Genomic DNA, 22,116 nt, shown 5'->3' with positions numbered 1-22,116 from the left:
GTTGAAACAAACGAGAACTATTCTGAGTCATAGTATAGGTCTTCCGAGCAGCCTCCCATATATCAAAAGCAGTATCACCATGTTCAAACAAGGCACGAACTGGTTTAGTCATGGAATTGAGAAGCCATGACTGCACCAGACAATTATTTTCTTCCCATTCGGCATAGGCATCAAAATCTAGAGACAGAGTAGGCTTCTTCCCATTGATCCAACTTGCCATACGACGACTAGTAATCGTAATACGCGCACCACGAGACCAAGAGGCATAATTGGAGCCATCCAATTTGTCAGAAGTAATCGGGGTAGAGTAATCACGCGATGGACGTGCCTCCTTCGGTGTAGACACACTAGTACCAATCACAACCTTGGAATCATCACCCATGATAGCAGCGGAATTATCACCCATGATAGCAGCGGAAACAAACACAACACAAAGCACAAACACAGCACAGGTACAGGCATAGGAATCCTAAAAGAAATTAGGGCACACAGTAGAACACGGGTGGGCACAACACACACAGGTCACCAGAAAGTCGGCTCTGATACCAAGTCAAACAATATGGTAGAATATTTTCAGATATATTTTATTATCCGAAAGTAGGTATTTATAATACAAGGTTACAAACCCTAGTAGGGTTTAATTAGGAAATAAGTGGAATCCTAATTACATAATATCTATACAAAAAGGAAAAAAATAAATAAAATGCTAATAGAATAGGATATATCTCGCCAACACTTGGTTATTCACTCTACCAGCTAATAGCATTACAACTTGGCTGCAGTTACACACAAAATTCTTGAACAAATATTATCCAGCATCCAAGACGTTGAATTACAAGAGGGAGATTCTGACATTCACACAGAAGCCTAATGAAGAGTTTCATGAAGCATGGGAGAGATATACAGAGATGTACATGAAGTGTCCACATGCTAACATTGATGCAGATACACAAATGAATATTTTCTTTGATGGGCTCAATCCTACATCTAAAAGTCATGTGAACACATCCGCTGGAGGATTGTTGTCAAATAAATCTGCAAGAGAGGCATTTGAACTGTTTGATATGATGGCTATAGACTCTCAACAATGGGCAGCAGAACATTCACAGAAAAGGGGCATTTTTGAGTTATCAGTAGGTTCTCCCAACATGTTTGCACAAATGGAAAAAATGGAGAAGAAAATGGATGCAAAGTTTGATATTCTTCTACAACAGATAGCAAGTTCTACACAACAGCAACCACCTGCAACAACAGTTTGCACTATCTGCAGCATGGCTACACATGACATAATGGGTTGCCCACATAAAGAGTCCTACCCAAAACTTGTTGAGCAACATGTTAATCTGATGAACAGCTATTAAAGGCCTAGGAATGATGCATATGCTACTCATTACAATCCAGGTTGGAGAGATCATCCTAATTTCAAATGGGGTGACAATCAGACAAATTGAAAACCATTCCAGCATGCACAGAGCCCATTTGCTCCTTCCCAACCAACTTTGGATGATCAGCTTGCTAAATTGGTAGCAACAACTCAGTCATTCATAGAGGGGAGCAACCAAAGATTCCAAAATGTTGAAGTTTCAATTAAAAGTTTAGAGCAACAATTTGGACAGCTAGCTGCACAGATTTCAGAGAGAGAAAAAAGCAAATTTCCTAGTCAAACAGTACCTAATCCAAGAGGACGTGAAGAGTGCAACGTTGTTCAGATTTTACGATGTGGAAAAAGCTATGACAATCGTGAAAATAGCATTGAAAAGGAGCAGCCACCATTGGAAAATAATGCAGCAAATTTTACAGCAGCAGAACCTGCCAAAACTGCAGAAGAAGATATTCTGGCAAATCCCGAAACTGTCCCAAAACAGGTTTTAGAGCGTGTTTATGACCCTCCACTGCCTTATCCTGAACGTCTAATTCCTAAGGCATACGTACCCTTAACAAGGGATCAAGCCACACGTAGTTCTTCTATTTAATAATATAATTGAATATCTTATTCATTCATCATATTTCCATGTGTTTTGCAAATCAAACTGAATTCTCATGTGCGTGATGTACTCAATCATATTCACAATTCTAAAACAATACTTTGCAACTTCCCAATACACGTAACAGTCAAATACTGATTATAAATAAGCACTATACTGAACTCCCTTTATTTTAGTTTAAGAACATCTCGAAACCGAGATTCTCTCCACCTAGGCGTACCCCCATTCCTGATCCGTCAATTCCATCCGTGCAAGCCTCGGAGACACCAAGTCTACTCGAGCCGCAATACTCGCAAGCCTCGGAGATACCAAGTCTATCCGAGCCGCAATCCTCGCAGGCCTCAGAGACACCAAGTCTATCCGAGCCGCAATCCTCGCATGCCTCAAAGGACCATTGGTCAGCTTGAGTCGCATTCCTCGCACCACATGGTTCAGGGGTTCCCAAAACACGTGGGGCATCATTTATAAATGATACTGTTTCAAAGCAACTAGGGGGTACCCTTGTGGTGGGTTTGAAAAACCATATCCCAAATTTGTATCAATACTCTCCCTTTATTTCACAATCCATATCCCGACCTTAATATCAACTTTCAATAAATTGATTCTCAATATACTTAATCCGTAAATAACTATCTATACTTAATAACTATCTATACTTAATCCGTAACACCACCTAGATAACTCATTTCCGGTCAGGACTCGCTTACATGGTCATTCTAACGCTTCTCAAAGGTTATAACTGCCTCGGAAGACTCACGGTCAACCGAGGGATCAAACCGCCTAAGCTCGGTCAACCGGGCCCGTGGGGCCCACGACCTCCTATCACAAATTCGGGAGTCCCTAAAGGTTCCAATATGCCTAGAACACATGTCCCAAGCGTTTGGTCACGATCGAATGGTCAGATAACTTACGATCGCACGATCAGACGGTTACTGTAAACCTAGCCCTAGGGTTGGCATTTCCGGAGTATCCGGGACTCAATTTTTACGATCCATTGAATCCTATACGATCCTGGAATTATCTAGATCAACATATATGAAATTGACTATGATCCAAAGGTTCAAACGTATCGAACCCGGAAATCGCACAATAGGCGAGATCCGTTCGGGGTTCAAATGTTGCCCGAATTGAAATCTGAAAGTACCTACGCGCTCGTGAGGATCAGGAGATCATTCTGAAACCCTAAGCCGGTCCAAAGCTTGGCCCACGCGCCAGCAGCGTGTGGATGTTGTGAGTAAATTCCGGATGCCGGAAAATCTCCAAACTGCAAGCCCAAATTCCTACCCTAGGTGTAAAATCCCATTTGAAACCACTTTTGTTCTTAGACCTACCCCGAACAATGGCCGGAAGTGGCCGGAATTTCAATTTGAAAATCGGCCGAATTTCAATTTGAAAATCGGCCGAATTTCAATTTGAAAATCGGCCAAATTTCAATTCGTATTTCGGGTTATCTACGCTAAAAATCGATCAAATACTACCCAACCATCAGCTAGAGCTCAAAACATAGGTGGAAAAGCATACCTTATTCGACCGGTTTGGTGGCCGGAGGAAGGAGAAACGGCCGGCGAAAGTTTAAGAAAAATCTGTCCAAAACCGCCTGGTTCGTGGCTGATCCGGCGGCTACAACGGCGTATAGAGGCGGCGAAGGGTTGGGGCTGGAAAAGGGAAGTGTAGTGGTTCTTTTGGGATCGGTCTTGCTTGAAACGGAGACTGGAGTTGAGAGAAATCACGATCTGAAGTTGGTTGGTTGAGCTCCCAAGTGAAGAAATTCTGGGATTTTAGAAAAACTGAACTTCAGAATATTTACGATTATGCCACTAGCCTATTCTTGATCACCATTTCTTCGTTACAACTCTGATTCAAGCCCACTACGTGTCTACGGACTCGTCTCAACGTGCTCTACGCAATGGTCCAATCAGAATTTCCAAATTCCTTCCCAAACTTAAAATGACCTTTTGCCCCTCTTTATATTAAAGAATATCTTTAATTTTCAAAAACCTTAATTAATTCAAATAATTTTGTTTTATTGTTTATTTCAATTTATTTTCTCTTATTTTAATCATTTAATCTCCCCCGAATAAAAAGTCAACTCTTAAATCATTTCAATATTCCCGGGGGAAAACTGTCTTTTCCTTGAATAATTTAATGTTTAACTATTAATTTAGGATCGGGTTGTTACACTTTAGGGTCTCCTAGAATTTTTTTTCAACGATCCAAACAATCTATTTTTTAAGTCTACATTCATAGATTATCTTTGCAAAAAATTAGACAAATCGGAAACCGTTTCAACATCCAATTGTGTCCTACAAAACCAATGAACATGATGCTTCATAAAAGTACTAAAATTTCAATAATTTAATTGAGTGGTCAAATGAGATCGGATTCAAGTTATTTTTTTTTTTTTGTAGAGATGATATTTGAATGAATATCTACAAAATAGACAGTTTGAATTAGTGAAATACAATATTGAGTGGGCCCTACAAGGGTGTCCCTCAATAGAATATATATATATATATATATATATATATATATATATATATATAATTTTATTTGAAGGACACTCTTTAAGGTATATCCTACGAATTGTTTTTTCAACAATCCAAACCGTCTATTTTTCAAGTCTTCATTCATAGATCACTCTTGCAAAAAATCAGACAAATTGAAAATCATTAAGGCATCTAATTGCGACCAACAAAATCAATGAACACGGTGCTTTAAGAAAGTACTTAAATTTCAATAATTTAATTAAATGGTCAAAATAATATCGGATTCAAGTGATTTTTTGTAGAGATGATATTTGAATAAATATCAACAAAATAGACGTTTGGATTAGTGAGATACAATATGCAGAATGAGCCCTACAAGGATGTCCCTCAAATATGAGCTAATCATATATGATAGATGTTTGAACTAATTGGTTGAGATAGTGCTGAATGGTGTGATTTCCGTTGACAAGATCAGTCAATGGTTGGAACCAAAATTGACGAAGAAATACTACTTTTTCAATCACGTAGTCAAAAGGGCATCTAATTCTTTAATGGTCTGCCATTAGGCGATCGTTAATTCATTTTAGGCTAAATAATTGTTTAGCCGGTTTCTGTGATTTGTAACAAGTTGGAATCTGAGTTGGGTTTTAGGTTATTTAAATTTCCTTTGGATATACATGACAAGCATAAATAAAGTTTGAGATATTTTGATGATAGCAACTCGTTTCTAATTGGTTGGAAAAGAAGGATATATTCTCACTCAAAATCCAATACTCAATCCATTGCCCAGAATCTAACAATACAGTTTTTTTAGTACAAAGTGAAAATTGTGCAAAGTTGTCAATTTATTAAGAGTTAATGTCAAGATTTATCTAAGAGTATTTATTTGCGTCAAAGTTTTATTAAGTAGGGTGTATTTAATTTATATTTTAAATGATTTTAAAAGAGTTATAAAGTTGATGGAGTTTAATTGAATTTAATTGAGTTTGATTGAATTCTACAAACTCCATATAGATTTTGACTGAAATTGTGTATAGATTTTAATTGAGTGTCTTAGAAATTTATTATTGATTTTAATGGAGTTTATAGTGATGGCGATGGTGGTGATGGCAATGACGGTGGGGATGGTGGTTTGTGGGGGAGGTAGTGGCGGTGGTAGTGGCGGTGGGAGTGAGGTGGTGGAGGTGGAGGTGGCAATGGCAGTTATGGTGATGATGCTGGCAGTGGTTGTGGTGGTGGTGACGGTGGGGCTGATAGCGTGGGTGGTAGTGGTGGTGGAGGTGGGGGTAAGGGTGGTGGCGATGGCGGAAGTGGTGGTGGAGGCCGCGGCGGTGGCAGTGATGGTGTTGGTGGTAGTGTGGGTGATGGTGGGGGTGATGGTGTGGCTGGTAGTGGGGGCAGCGGTGGATGGTGGTAGTGCTAGGGGGTGGCGGAGATGGCGGTGGTGGTGGCGGCGACAATGACAATGACTGTGGTGGTGGTGGTGGCACGACGATGACTATGGTGATAGTCTTGATAAGATGGTGGTAGTAGAAGTGGTGAAAAATCATATTTTGAGAATAAAATAATATATCTATCAAAATCTCTAGGGGGAAGCAAAGATTTGTCATGGCCTAAAATTAGTCTATTATCAAACGAAATCCATTTTTTGTATTTCCTTTAAAATCAATGAGTTTTTGAATACACCCAAACTTTTATCAAGTCTTTTAAAGTCATGATTGAATACATCCAAATTTGAATGGAGTTTAAAAAGTCTGAATTGAATACACCAAGAATTGAATAGACTTCTATAAAATCGTGATTGAATACACCTAAACTTTTAAACTTCTTTAAAATCTTTTAAAATCTAAATTGAATACACCCCCCTAAGTTTTCTAAGAGTATCATTGACATCCAGGACAATGTCAAAGCTAGTAGCTTTTCTTTGGGAGCCAAGCCAGTACTATAGATTTACATTTAAACTAATATTGCAGTAGCTACTTAAGAATTAATTGCTTTTTTCATGGAGCTTCACGAGACCCCGGGGGGAGGGGGGCGCCAAGGCCATTGCATGCCTGTATGTGGCTCTACCCCTGATCTAGGACATGTCAACAAAGCCTAGGCCAGGAAAATATGCAGCGAAGTTAGACAAGACAAATGTTTGTGCAAATTTCCTTCAGGGAGAATATTCGCGGATGATCCTCTTCACACTCGAACCTTTTCTTCCTCGATACCTATAAAATAGATACGGTCAACGAAGCACACCTAGTGAGTGTTGGCCAAAGGCCCTCCAATGCATAAATCAGTTAAATGGTCTTGGGAGAGATAAAGGGGCGGCTGGAGCTGTGAGAAAGAGTGGCGAGAGAGAGAGAGAGAGAGAGAGTTTCTCTAGCATTTTTGAATGGAATTAGGATTACCTCATATGTGGTGTATAGCCATCTATTTATAGAGTCTCCTTGTTGGCTAGGGTTTGTAGAGAATAATTCTCATAAGGAAATGAATTATTATTTTCCATAAATGACAAGATAATATCAAGGAGATTTGATGGAAATCGAATCCTTGATTTGGGGAGATATTCCTATCGTAAATTACGAATAATTGACTAATTAAATGGCGTTTAATTAGCACAATTATTTGACCTAAGGAATATTCCTCTATCCACGTATCACCTTGTGATTCGTTGCCAAAATTCATATTCCCACAACAAGGCTGGACAAAGAAAATTTGATGTGTTGTTTGTTGTAGTAAACAAGACATGAGTGGCTTTTAGAGAGGCAAGACTTGACTTGGGCTGTTAGTAGGTAGCCAAGACATATATATATGGCACAACAAGATCCAAACCAAGGAATGAGAAGCAAGACCCAGCATACATGAGTGTGGACTGTCTGTGACAGCAAGCTTGGCAGAGTCGGGCTTGGGCTGGATGTTGTGTGAGCTTGCAAGTAGGTCTAATGGGGCTTAAGGTTGCATGTGACATGATGTGAAGGTGTTTGGGAATGGAAAAGTTGAAAGAGATGTTGATCATGAGCAAGTAGGTCTAATGGGGCTTAAGGTTGTATGTGACATGATGTGAAGGTTTGGGAATGGAAAAGTTGAAAGACATGCTGATCATAGGCAAGTCATGTTGATCATGAGCAAGTAGGTCTAATGGGGCTTAAGGTTGTATGTGACATGATGTGAAGGTTTGGGAAAGGAAAAGTTGAAAGAGATGCTGATCATAGGCAAGTAGGTCTAATGGGGCTTGAAAGTAGGTCTAATGGGGCTTTAAGGTTGCATGTGACATGATGTGAAGGTTTGGGAATGGAAAAGTTGAAAGAGATGATGATCATAGGCAAGTAGGTCTAATGGGGCTTGAAAGTAGGTCTAATGGGGCTTTAAGGTTGCATGTGACATGATGTGAAGATGTTTGGGAATGGAAAAGTTGAAAGAGATGCTGATCATAGGCACTGGAAATAACTTCTACTACGACCTGCGCAGCATCTTGGATTGAAAACACAACATTAAGTGTGTATTCTTTGTGTTTTATGAAGGAAGTTGAGGTTCCACTCCAAAATCAATTAGTAATGGGGGAGTAGTCTAACTCCTTGTAAGTCCTTGTTAGGTTTTTCAACTTTCCAATGTATATTTCACCTTCACATTCTCACATTTTAAGAGTGAAATTTAAAGCTAGAAGACTTCATGTAAATTTATCTTAAATGATATTTTGTGATTGAAATTTCATTGTTATTTTTATTTTTGTAAGTGCATGTGATGCTGCTTCGCTTTGATTAACTCTAGAGGATAGAAAGAAAGATTTATCAAATGAAGAAATGCTTACAAAGGTTGGAAAAGCATGTCCACAATTGAAAGTTACAAATAATGTGGTTTTTATTGTTGAACATAAAATTTTGAACATCAGAGTACTCTCTTTTTTCTTCTTGTAGGATTTTGTCCCGCTAGATTTTCCCCAAGCAAAGTTTTAACGAGACACAGTCTAGACTTTTGTCAAGACCGGTTATATATATGATGATAAAATAGATATCATTTATATTAATTGAATTTGAGAGAAATAGACGTCTAAAACAGATAATTTATATTAATTGAATCGAGAAACTACCCAAGATCTGAAAACAAAATATGTATAGAAAAGAAAGAAAAAAAGAAAACCAAAAGCTAGCTTCCTTTTTCTAAAGGCTTATTATCACAAAAGGTCCCTAAGGTTTACGAAACTATCAGATTGCATCCTTAATGTTTTTTTGTGTCACTCGTGGTCCTCAAGGTTAGTATGTATAATCACAAATGGTCCCTGCCGTTAGGTTCCGTCAAAAACTCCGTTAGTTTGCTGACGTGGCATATATACATATCATAAAACATCCCTAAGGTTTACACATCTATCACAAACGGTCCTTGCGAAATTTTTTAATTTTTTAATTTAAAATTCATAAAATTTTGGTTTTCTTTTTTATATTATTTAAAAATATATATTGTATTTTAAATACATATGACACTATATTTTTGAAGATGTGGGCTCCACATATATGCCACACCAACAAACTAATGAAGTTTTTTTAAAATAATTTAAAATTCATAAAATTTAAAAATGAAAAAACCATTTATATAAGGATTTTAACCTTAAGGACCATTTATAATCCCTAAACCCTTGGTTTTTTCATTTTTAAATTTTATGAATTTAAATTATTTTTTAAAAACTCCATTAGTTTGTTGATGTGGCATCTATGTGGAGCCCACATCTAAAATAATATAGTGTCATGTGTATTTAAAATACAATATATATTTTAAAATAATTTAAAAAATAAAACCAAAATTTTATGAATTTTAAATTTAAAAATTTTAAAAAATTTGCAGGGACCATTTGTGATAGGTGTGTAAACCTCAGGGATGTTTTGTGATATATATATATGCCACATCAGCAAACTAACGGAGTTTTTGACGGAATCTAACGGCAGGGACCATTTGTGATCATACATACTAACCTTGAGGACCACTAATGACAAAAAAAAACATTAAGGATGAAATCTAATAGTTTCGTAAACCTTAGGGATCTTTTGTGATAATAAGCCTTTTCTAAAAGAAGATAGCTTTTCTTAATTCATTTCTTGTCTATATCAAACAATTAATCGTTTCACACTCCAAGAGCACCTACCCAAAAGAACAGAACAGGTGTACACGGTGAAGCCGCACGAAAAAGACCGCTCATATAATTTCTCTTTGGCATGTACTGGATACAGATAAGAAAATTAAAGTATGGCAAACAGGCTTGGTTCACAAGAATTAATAAATAATAAGTTTGTGTCCCAACTAACCCGTACGTACTTGGAAAAACGACAATATCAAACAAAAGGTGGTGCAACAATTGCATTGACCCCAGGTGGGATTCTGCTGTGAAACACTGAATCACAACCAAACGACAACAGAAAATGATAAAACGACCACAGAGTAGGCACAGGCACTCGTTTGTACTGAGTGATATCCAATACCAGCGTGACACCTATCTGGTTGGTACTAGTTGTCCAGCACCGTCACAGTAGGACCTGTAAATCGAGACGTGTTATTTTGAAAATGATAACCTAAAGCTACCTGCAAATAATAAGGAAGATATATGTATACGCGTAGGGTTCTAGCATTTCACATATTTATTTAATAAAATCTTAATATTTTTATGATTTTTTTTCTCTGCTTCAAGGCAGCTTCGTCATCTGTTTCTGCATATTTTATTCACTATATATATCTCACGTATGAAAGAACACAGCTAAGTTATATATACTTAGTTTCAAAGCTGAAGAACATCAAGCCTCTCTCAGCCACTGGTGTCTGTTTCACTCTCAGCAGCACACAGAAATCAAAATGGCATCTGAAGCAGCTCGTGATCAGAACAATCGTAACGAAGGAGAAAATGGAGATCGTGGTTTCTGTGGGAAGTTGATGAACAAGGTGGTGGAATTTCCAAGAAAGTTAAAGAAACTAGGGCAAGATGATCCCAGAAGGATCGTTCATTCTCTTAAAGTAGGACTTGCAGTTCTTTTGGTGTCATTGCTTTATTACTTCCAGCCTCTCTATGATGAGCTTGGTGCCACTGCCATGTGGGCTGTTTTGACTGTTGTTGTCGTCTTCGAATTTTCTGTAGGTATGTTTTTAATTTCTGCTAGCTTTTTGATTCACTTATAAACCATCATAGTTTTGTTTTAATTAAATTTGGTTTAAGTTGATATGAATAAATTTATTTATCTGTTTTTTTTGGTGTGTGTGTGCATAATGCAGGGGCAACACTAGGAAGAGGTTTAAACAGGATTTTGGCAACATTCCTAGCAGGTGCTCTAGGATTTGGTGTTCATCACCTGGCAAATCTTTCTGGACAAACAGCTCATCCAATACTCATTGGGGTCTTTGTCTTTCTACTAGGTAAAATTACTCCATCTGAAAAAAGAAATAAAAATATTTAGAAGCTTTTTTCAAGCAACTTTATCATCACATAAATTACAACTAATATTAATGAATTGGGAATTAATAGAATTTATTCATGTGCAGCTGCATCAGTGACATTTCTACGCTTCTTTCCGCGGTTGAAGGCGCGATACGACTATGGACTTCTGATTTTTATCTTGACATTCTGTATGATATCCGTGTCGGGATACAGAGATGAGGAGATACTAGAAATGGCCCACAAGAGGGTGTCCACAATCCTGATAGGCGCATTTACAGCTGTGTTTGTGTGTGTTTTCATTTGCCCTGTATGGGCTGGTGATGATCTGCACAACTCTGTTGCTAACAACATTGAGAAACTTGGGAGCTTCTTGGAAGGTACATTACTCACATGCATTACATGCCTGGAATTTTCATTACTTATGTGACTGGAAACACTCACTATAAATTTTTTAAAAACTTGCAGGTTTTGGGGATGAATACTTTAAAGTAGCCGGCAATACAGAGTCTAATAAGGCACTTTTGCAAGGATATTCTAGTGTTCTCAACTCAAAACAGAGTGAAGAAAGTCAGGTATTGAGTCTCTCTTAATTACCCCCACAACAACCAGATTACAAGTATCTAAGTCAAATGTAAATTACAAATGATATTTGCCAAGTATTTGACATGCGTTGAGTTAGACTATGAATTAGAACCGCATATTTAGACATAAATTTTATGTAATTTATGGATCTAATTCATAGCGTAGCAAAATAACATCTCAAATTGTTTGACAAGACATAATTACTACTCATAGATAGACTGATAACACTATACCTTGATGTTTTGCAGGCAAATTTTGCAAGGTGGGAGCCTAGACATGGAAAGTTTAGATACCGTCATCCATGGAAACATTATCTGAAAATCGGTACCCTAACCCGACAATGCGCATACCGGATCGACACTCTTAATGGCTACCTCAACTCAGATATTCAGGTATTGTACACCAGATCATTTAATAAGACTATATTACAAAGAAAGACACAACGAAAAATGTGTACATATTAACAATGAGATTTTGTTATTGTACAGACACCTCTAAACATCCAGAGCAACAAAGTTCAAGAGCTATGCATGAAGATGAGCTCGGAATCAGGCAAGGCCTTGAAAGAGCTAGCATGGGCCCTAAAAACAATGACCAAGCCATGCTCTGCCGCCAGCTGCCACATCACAAAATCAAGAGCTGCAGCCAATAACCTCAAATCTCTGCTCAAAACCAGCGCAGCATTGTTGGGTAGCGAAGGCATTCACCTCCTGGACATCGTACCTGCTGTCACTGTAGCTTCGCTCCTAAGCGACGTCGTTTCGTACGCTGAGCAAATCGAGAAGTCGATCCAGGAACTGTCCTCGTTTTCGCATGTGCAGTTCAAGAGCGCAGAGCCAAAAAAAGCATTGCAGCCGTGTAATTCTTCTGCGAGTTCCACCAATGATAACGTGCCACATCATGTCATCACGATTCATAAATTGCCTTCTCAGAAGGAGATTGGAAGCAAACAAGGGGCTGCCAATTAATTAAGGAGCTCCATTTGATCTGACCGTCCATCGAAACCGAGAGATCCTCAGCCGTTAAGATCTCGCTATCGCAAAGCCCCTGCAGGTTTCGCTCACTCTGCCCCAACGCCTGATCTTGTCGCCACCTTCACGGAACCCTAGTTGTTGTTCGTGCCACCTCGGCACAGGCGCCTCTATGCCGGCGCACATCTCACTCGCCCGGGTGACAAGCGGTGCGGTAACATCTCCAACTCCGACCACCATAAACGGTGTCGCCTCTGGGGATATTTAGTTTGCAATTTTACAAGGGCATCGTTTATTATCACTATTTTTATGTTTTTTTTCTTATCATGGAGAAAATAAACAAAACTGTGCTCTTATATTAGTTGTAGCATTAACAGAGTAAACAAAATTATGCTCTTATTATTTGATGAACAAGAAATACATATTTTTGCATTCATGTTGGCCATACTTGAATTTTAGCCTCTACCCTTATTTGCTCTTTCTTTGCTTCTTGAGTTGTTCTTGTTGTGTGTCTTGGTGACACAAACTCAATCGGCACGTCCATATTCACATATTACACAAAAAGTCACACCAACATGAAACTTACCAGTCACAACCACACAGCAACCAAACATTTCCAATTAAAATTCAACACTATCTCAATCGTGGCACAATCTTGTAGCTTTCATTTTAACAATCCAAGAAACAAAGGAATATGGAGTTTCTAAATCCACAAAACCCATGCTCCTTACTCTTGTTCATGAGACAACTCAGCTCCCCCACCCAATACAACCTCCACAAACCTCCCAGAGCCCAGCTCCCCCACAATCTTTTCCCACACTCCACCTTTGTCCCTCAGCATCTCCATCAAGCTAAACCAAACTCCTCAATTGACACCATTATTAATGGTGTGGTTTGGGAAGAAAGCACACTAATTATGGTGCTTTTTACTGAAGGCCACTATGCAGCTACTATTCTTTGGTCCTGGATCTAAACTGGAGTTTCTAATGACTAAAAGCCACTTTTCACAACTTATAACTGTAAATCAACATCCTTCACGGTTTGGGCCCATGGTCCTCAATCTCAAAGTCCTCAGCCAACAACTTCGCCAACTACTTCCACTTTATAAACACGTCCCCATTGTTGATATTAATCCCAACCCGCTTTACTACCTGGAAATCTCAACGACAACCCCTCGTGCTTGTATATAGTAGCGTACGCACAAAGCATACTCACAATGACCAGCATTGTTGTTATACACATCTGGTTGGCACCAAATAGTCTCTCTGATACCTGATATATGGTCTAGCCGAAATTTCCTACCCGAGGTATCCTACTCGTTTCAATATAGCCTAGCCTCCGATATGTGTCTTACCTGAAATGTCATACCCAAGGATGAAAATATCGGCCGATATCCCGATATATCGGCCAGTATATCCCTTTTTATGGGTGTTGATACATGTTAAAAAGTAATGCACATTTGTACTAGAATAATATAGAAATGTCTTGAATAATCTAGAAAAATCTAGAACAATTGAGTGAAAGAAGACAAGACAAATTTGAGCTCTACACTAGAAACATCCTATTAATTATTTAATGTATTGTAACTAGACTATTCTAGACTTATAGTATAACTAGTGGCTGGAAATCAGTTTGAGAAGTCAGTTACTGTGCAATAACCGACTTCACTAGATATTTGCCAGGTTTAAGTCGGTTCAGCTAGTCTATATATATGCTATTAGCTGCCCATATGCATCAATCAAGTGAGAAAAGCTACAGCCAGCCAACAAGCTTTTATCCAACTCCAGTTAAGTCTTGTACTTCCTATTTCAATCAAATAAAATCACTTTGTTACTCTTCAAAAAGTTTTCCTTTCCAAATCAACCTATTATCCTAAAACACTACCAACTATTTTCCAACCCTCTTCTCTTTTAAACTAACAATACAGATAAGGGGGGATAAGCCAATTTCTTCCCCCTTATCGATGATATTTCCCCAATGCCCCCGATATCCTTGATATTTACTGATATTTACCAATATTTCCGATACCAGACAAATAACCTAGAAATTTGTCTTCAATTTTAAAAGTAATCAAAGGTCCCAGGCACTGAATCAATGTCAAAAACCAAGCTCTAATACTTAGTAGCTTCTACTTTCTTCTCTTCTCAGTCATTTCGACTATCTTCGGCTCTTCCTCTCCTCTCTCTGGTTGATCAGTTTCCTGTGTGTTTGATTTTATTTTTCACCTAATCTTCCATCTCTCATTTCCTTTATCATTAAGTCTAATTCTTGTAATATAATGTTGGGTTATGTATTAATGGGTTGGGTTGGGTTTTGTCTTTGTTGTGTTAAGTCTCTAATTGTATTTATTTTCAGGATTTTCATCGCGCATTATATATACACGTACATTTCATCATATGCATATCTTATACTTAGTATATTTTGAATTTTATTATTTCAATACATTCATTGATAATGTGCTTAATATCTATGAAAGTTTCACTTCAAAATTCCGTGTTTTTAAGCCATTATTTGTCTTTTTTGTCGATTTTCCCCGATACCTAAGACGACATCGATATATCCCCCAAAATATCCATAAATTGAAGGCCCGATAATATCTGTATCGCCAATATTTTCATCCTTGGTCATACCCGAGTAATATGTCCTACTCGATTCACTATGTCTTAGTTGAGTTCTACTTGGCCCAAATCCATGTGCTTCTCCTGGCTGGCCTCACTCACCAACATAGGGACCACTCAGTCTGGTCCCCCACATGCCACAAGTACCAAGAAGACAGACCCATGTGCCCAGCTCATGCTCCACTGAGGAAGACCCACGCTGCCACTTGCCCATTAAACAATGGTAAGTGGCTCTCATCTCCTACCTATATATGGGAAGAAACCCCTCTCCAACAAAGGACTCTCCATTCTCCTCTGCATGGGTATATCAGGGGACGCCCAGGCTCTCCTTCTTCCTCATGTATTCAGGCTCTCAAGCCTTTCCATGTATAATGTAATACTCCTCCATAATAAATACCAAGCTCTATAGTGGACGTATCCCTATTCATGGGTGAACCACTCTAAATCTGTGCATTGGTCTATTGTGTGTGATTGACCATATACCTTCTAGGGCCCATGCTAAATCACCCATTAGCATAAGTGAATTGAGTGGTGTCTTATGGTCTGCCAACACATAATGAATCGAGTGGTGTCTTATGGTCTGCCAACACATAGTGAATCGAGTAGGTGAGGTCAGCTGGGTGTCGATCAGGTATCTCTAATACAAGCTCGAGTAGGTCAGGTCAGTTGGTGCCAATTAAGTACCTCAGTTGGGCTAGGCAGGTGAGCTCACCTTGTACCAACCAGGTACAACAGCTCAGCTAGGTAGGTGAGGCCACTTGGTGCCGCCCAGGTACCTATACTAACAAGCCACTAAGTTCTTAGTGGAGAACTAGTCCTCGACTGGGAACTTTAAGTAGAACTATTACTGGGGGAGGCGACCAACTTGTATCTTTGAGGGGGGAGCTTTTGTTCCTTGGAGAATCAATCACGCAAGTTTCTCGGGTTGGCAAGTGATGCGGAGTAAAGCATGAAGGCGAATAAGCTAGCCGTGCAAGGTGGGCGGAGGGCTAACCATGCCTAGTAGGCATAGAGCTACCCATGCAAGGTTGGCATAGATTTATTCTTGTCAGGTAGAACTTATTGAATCATGTAGGTTTTTTTGGATCAGCTTTGACCTTTTGGATCATGTAGGACCTTTTGAATTGGGAAGGACCTTGTGGATCAGGTCAGCTAGGGTATATACCAACTCTCTATTCAAGGGTCGCGCCTTGGGTGGGGAGTTGCATCAGTCTTTATACCAAGCCAATTCATGTTCGATTCATTCGTACCTTGCTTGTGTGTGGAGTGGTAGGAGTACACTAATGTGGAGGTTGACCATGCAGGTAGTCAGGTCGGTCATCTAACACGAAGATGGTGAGGCCGAGCTGAACCGAGCACAATATGCTAGGGTCGAGCCTAGCAGACCCATATGGAGATATAAGCTGTCTCTTAGACCATGGTGGGACAAGGTGGAGATGGTGAGGCCGAGCCAATCTAGGTGAGAAGTAAGGAGATGGTTTCACCGGACCCATGGCGTCGCATTTATAAGCGATGGCAGCACTTGGAGTTTGTGGATATCGATACATATATATATTTCTACTCATCTAGCGGCTTTGGCTATTCAAGTGCTCGTTTGGAACGTTGCCTGAAGGCCATTGTATATATGACTGAGTGTGAGGGTGTTTTCCTAGGTCGAATGGTGGTGCAGCGAAGGTGGGCTTGTAAATCCGACCTCCTCGAGCTGAGAGAAAGAGAGAGAGAGAGAGAGAGAGAGAGAGAGAGAAGTGAGTCGTTTCCCCATAGGTTGGTCGTCATTTCATTGGGTGTTCCGAGCCGAGCCGTTTCTTCAATTGGGGGGATTCAGTCTCAGAGATACATTGTTGGTGGTTCTCTTTTGATTGCTAATCGGTAGTGATGAGACTTTATCTGGTGGTTAAAAATATCCCAGAGATCTTTTGGAGAGGAGCGAAAGAAAGTCAACCCCTTTTCAGGATTGAGTCGACATGTTTCTCATAATGCTTTGTTTCTCCTTGGAGGGGCAGTGGTCGGAGTACGAGCCAAACCATTCCTACTTCGTTTGTTTTTCTTGCAACCCCCATTTTTAAAGGAGAGAGGGTTGGTTGTGCAACATGGTGGATGGTCATGCAAGGTGGTCGGGTCGGTCGTGCAACGTGGAAATTGAGCATGCGAGGTGCTTTGATTGGTTACGATGTGGAGATTGAGCATGTGAGGTTCTCGGGTCGGTCGTGCAACTTGGAAATGGAGCACACAAGGTGCTTGGGTAGGCTACGACGTGGAGATTGAACATGCAAGGTTGTCATCTAGCTCATCCTTACGAGTAATATGCCATGCATGCAAGGTGGTCAGGACGGTCACTCATGCAAGGTGGTCATCCGGCTCATCCTTGCTAGTAATACACCACTCATGCAACATGAGCGAGTCGGTTATTCGACGTAGTGGATAACCATACAAGGTGGTTGGGTCGGTCTTTCAACGTGATGGATGGCTATGGAATGTACTCGGGTCCGTCATGTGACATGGTTGATGACCAGTACTTGGGTCCGTCATGTGACATGGTTGATGACCATGCAAGGTGGTTAGGTCGATCATTCAATATGATGGATGGCCATGCAATGTGCTCGGATCCGTCGAACAAGATATGGGTGTACATCCGTTCGAAACCAATACAATTTAGTCAATGCGCATCATATAGAATGGCTTGTGATTTTTTTCAATCCAATCCAATCCGATCCAAATTGATATTGGGTTGGATGATCGGTTTTGGTAATGGAAAAAGACTAATGAAATATTAAACGTTTATTCTCAGGTTTAATCTAACCAAACATATTAATAGACGTAAATGTAAAATATAAATGAAGTACTAGAGAAAATTGTTTTGATTATATAATACATTAAACTTAACTCCATTAAATGAGTTAAAATATTCATAACTTTTCAACTACAAATACCTACAATAGCAAAATAAACATAAAACTAATTAGATTGGATTGGATTTGATTGGATTCTGATGAGCAAATATGTCATATGATCCAATTATGTCGGTTTTCAAAATTACAAATCCAATACTTTGGAATCTGAGCCGAACCCCATGTGTGTCCGACACCGGGGTGCCGGGCACAAACAGGGTTCGGCTCGAATTCCAAAATGGAATTTGGGTCGGGTCCTGTCAGTCAGATCATTGAAACCGATTGAAATTGAATTAAATTGCATTGGATCAATCAATTTAGGGAGATTAGATTGGATCTTGTACACCCCTAACACAATAATCCGACACCTCTAAGTCTCTAGCTTTATCTTCGCAATTGACTTGTTTCATTGTTCATAGTGGCCTGAACCATGAGACCAATCTTTTGACCAAAAAAGAACCATGAGACAAATCTTGTCACCCCTCCAGTTATGCAATCTTTGGAATCAACCTGTAAAATCTGTACAAATCCCATGTACACCTTAGCAGAAATAACATTTTACTGGTGTTGTAAATCGGCTTGATACAATTTGAGTTCGACTTATGTTAGGCTTGTTTTTGGCTCATTTGAGCTCGGTTTGTAAAAAAGAAAAAATGAGCTCCGTTTGTAGAAAATAAAAAATGAGCTGAGTTCAAAGAAAATATTAGGTGCGTTGGACAGGATCCAATCTAATCAGCTCATAAAAACACATGAGCAGCTGGTTTTTATTTATGAGATAGCTCGAGTTTACCACAAGATTACACATTAGGGTAGTATGATTCAATCTATTTGGCTAGTTGTATGGTCTATTAAGACTCCCATTAGGGTACTGTGACCAGTAATAACACTTTCTTAGTGGATCTATTCGACTCTATATTCACTTTGAATTTGGTGGAAATCAATAATATATTAGAAAGAAAGATAAAAATGTAACACAAAATGTAGATTGAAACTTGACGAAAGCCCAACAGAAGGAGACATAAAATCAGCACAAGCCCAAAAGAGTCTGGTCATTATACCATCTTGCCCCTGACTACATGAAATGTAGTTTTTTATTATTTATTTATTTAGTACAAGCGATTGGAAGAAGGGGGTTTATACACAAATATTCATTAGGTGCTTGGGTTTCGAACCTCTGCCCACATGGGTGAAGGTAGACAAGCTCAACTGTCTGAACTATACCCAACCGAACTAGCGGTGTTAGAATTTCTTGCATACAAACTAAACATAAGGTTTTTATCCAAAACCGTAACTAAATATAAAGCGCTTGAGATTCAAAAATAAACCAAGCACCGGAATATACTTTTAAAAAAATTAAAAAAAAAAGAATATACTCTTAAAAAATACAATATAATTGATATGGGCGGTTATAAGTCAGGAAAAATAACTAATCACCAAATATTATGAATGTAGTCTGACTTCAATAATCAATAGTAGCACATAACACAAGAGTCGGAGGATATAATTGATAATTAAAAGAAGAAAAAAAAAAAGAGTCAGAGGATATAGAAAATGCATAAAGTATTTCCTCTCGACGTGGCATAGTTTTTTTTTTCTCTTAATTTTTTTATAAATAAAAAAATTAGGCGATGTGGGATGAATGAAGATGACCTTTGCTTTTTTGTAAACAAAGGAAGCTCCCAATATTAAATTTGCAATTTTCCTCACAAGGACAAGAAGTCAAGACCTAGAAAAGTTGGTTATGTAGGTAGAACATGTGTGATAAGAGTAGTAGTGTATTAAAAGTGATAGATGCTCTCACAGATCCTGATCAGCCACTCCATCATCCAGAAACACACAACAAAACAAAAACAGAAAAGGTGCATGCATATATATATATATATATATATAGTGGAAACCAGCTCAAATTCCATCCACCTTTGCCTTTTTGCTTTGCTTTCTCTGTTCACCACTTCCTCATTTTCATGTTGTGTGGTTTGCGTGGACTCTCAGACTCTCAAGCCACTTATAATATATTGAAAAAGGGAAAGGGCATGAGGGCATGATGAGGGCACCTCCTCTTTAAGTTAAGTGCACCTGCATCATCCATGCCAACAGTTGTCTTTCTCAATAGGTAGAAAAAGGTGCTTAACTTGATACTTCACGCAAACGTGAAACAAGTTAGTCCAATTTTTTACACAGAAAGAGTGAGCCTATAGATTTTTTGTTAATAAGGTTAACACAATTGCAAACATGCAGTGGTGAGGAAGATTATAGAACAATCCTAAATCAACTAACATATTTACAGCAGAACGGTACATTTCATTACTTGTACTATTGAATGAAATTAGCTCTAGATATGTTCTTTTAATTAAGGATAAGAGAGGACATGAATCGAACTTTTACCGTAAGTACCGAGGAGGTAGCTATGAAAAAACAAAACCTGTTATAGTGGTTAGCCTCAGATGTCCGAAATCTTAAGGCCGGCCTGATAACAACCCTAGATAACGGAAACATAAAGCATCAATAAGAAATCAAGGGTCTTCTCTAAACTTAATTATGTTTCCTGAGAAATTAATAAGGAATCAATAAGGAATATGTCGTTCTTCATAGGGTGATTATACTTCCTGGGAAAGTAAACTTATGCTTTTCTAAAATTGTATTAAGAAATATCTGCAAATGGCATTGGAGAAAGCTTCCAAAGCACTACCAAACTGAGTTACAGATATGAGAAGGTCACACCATGTACACTTAGTTTGAAAGTTGCTAATACTGTTCAAAGTTTTCTCTGAATTCTATGGTCTGCAGAATTGCATCTTTAGTATTTAATTGGAAGGTTAAAAATAGCCAGAAACCTTTGTCAGCCCACTTAAATCCTTCTGCATATTTACCAAAAATTGAAGTCTTAATTAGTACTTATGTTTGGCACTGATAAAAGTATAAAAGGAAGTAACATATAGGATAGATGCCCCATATGCATGTGCTCTACTCATTGCCTCTCCTAATATGCAGTCAAGAATAATCAGGGAATATTTGTCTAAAAGAGGATTTGGGGTCAATTTATGATGAGTGATAGATGAATCTTTCGTTTAAACTTTAAAATAATATTATATTGTGATTTATGTGTGGCCTGGGTTACATTTCAAAAAGTCTGAATTTGTGGTTAAGTTTGGACGGCTAGAATTCTTTGACGGCTGCCATTGGGTTTGCCTATGTTGATTAATTGTTCAATTCAGCCTTTGGTAACCTTTCCTTTTTGTGTTCCAGTTATTTTTCAGCCTTAAATTCTAATAATCAAGAGATCTACTTTGACTAGCCTTTTAACTTCTTAAGATTACATGGCTATGTATAGCACTTCCCACATCCCAGATATATAACCCTTTAGGGCCCATTTTGATTTACGGAATAAACTTTCTGGGAATGAAACTCTCGTGTCTAATCCCACGAGATGAAAATGGAAGTTGTTAATTGAAAATGCTGAGATTTTGTGAGAAAGCATAATTTAGATCATCATTCAAAGATTACCTTTGCAAAATATATGAGCCAAATCGAAAATGGATTAACCATATCATGAATATTTTTATTATTTACGAATATTGTGTTTGCCTATTTATTTAATCACAGTTAGATTATTACTTAGATTATCTTTTGCAAGGGTAATGTTTGAATAGGGAGTACGTAAAAAAACAAACTATTTTGATCATGAGATGACATTTTAGAGTGAATCCAAAAGCGTAGTGGTTAGTGTTGTATTAACTTACCGCACTAACTGGTCGCTTGAACGCTCTTGCACATATATATATATGAATGAATGAGGCAACCAAAAATAGCTGACCCCTGTTTTTCTCGCTATAGGCCTAGGGGCCTAGCTAGAGTATATTTTCATGATCGGCTAATATTCTTGAATTATCTATTATCTTTGTCTCTGGATCACCATCCCATTGTGGTCTCAGAAGCCATATATTCCTTCATGCATGTAAAGGGTTATTCTCATTATATGGCTGGTGTTTTTCAGAGTCGACAAGAACGAAAATTGAGTTTGATTCCATAAATCAATTCCTCAAAGTTCCACTTATATGCATGTGTACTAATCCTGCCCTCCCTAAAAAAGGAATATTTCAAATGTCCAAAGCCATCACAAAATGAAAATTTTGGAAAATATAAACCACACCAGTTGATAACTAGGAAAGTAAATTATTTAGTGGGT

The 22,116-nt window shown here is 38.5% G+C and overlaps 1 protein-coding gene and 1 non-coding gene across 2 annotated transcripts; one reads left to right on the top strand and one right to left on the bottom strand.

Annotated features, from left to right (window-relative positions):
- Positions 1-830: 830 nt before the first annotated feature.
- LOC148293926 (small nucleolar RNA R71) lies at positions 831-937 on the bottom strand. Its single transcript, XR_015836897.1, has one exon. It is a non-coding gene; the product is annotated as a small nucleolar RNA R71 (small nucleolar RNA).
- A 9,150-nt stretch (positions 938-10,087) lies between these two features.
- Positions 10,088-12,877, top strand: LOC110767118 (aluminum-activated malate transporter 2-like). Its single transcript, XM_021970561.2, has 6 exons — positions 10,088-10,574; positions 10,709-10,849; positions 10,976-11,248; positions 11,337-11,443; positions 11,702-11,845; positions 11,942-12,877. Exons 1-6 carry the CDS (start codon positions 10,295-10,297, stop codon positions 12,419-12,421), a joined length of 1,425 nt encoding a protein of 474 aa, XP_021826253.2. The 5' UTR covers positions 10,088-10,294; the 3' UTR covers positions 12,422-12,877.
- Positions 12,878-22,116: the final 9,239 nt, after the last annotated feature.

This window comes from Prunus avium, chromosome 6 (genome assembly GCF_965620075.1).
Source record: "Prunus avium chromosome 6, drPruAviu1.hap1.1, whole genome shotgun sequence".
Lineage (NCBI taxonomy): Eukaryota > Viridiplantae > Streptophyta > Magnoliopsida > Rosales > Rosaceae > Prunus > Prunus avium.
This window is presented reverse-complemented; position numbering and strand designations above follow the sequence as displayed.

Bases quoted from the DNA above. Each gene is read 5' to 3' on its own strand.
- LOC110767118 (XM_021970561.2), top strand. From the start codon at position 10,295: ATGGCATCTGAAGCAGCTCGTGATCAGAACAATCGTAACGAAGGAGAA. The intron at 10,850-10,975 runs GTAAAATTACTC...ATTCATGTGCAG, and splicing joins GGTCTTTGTCTTTCTACTAG to CTGCATCAGTGACATTTCTA. The intron at 11,846-11,941 runs GTATTGTACACC...GTTATTGTACAG, and splicing joins ACCTCAACTCAGATATTCAG to ACACCTCTAAACATCCAGAG.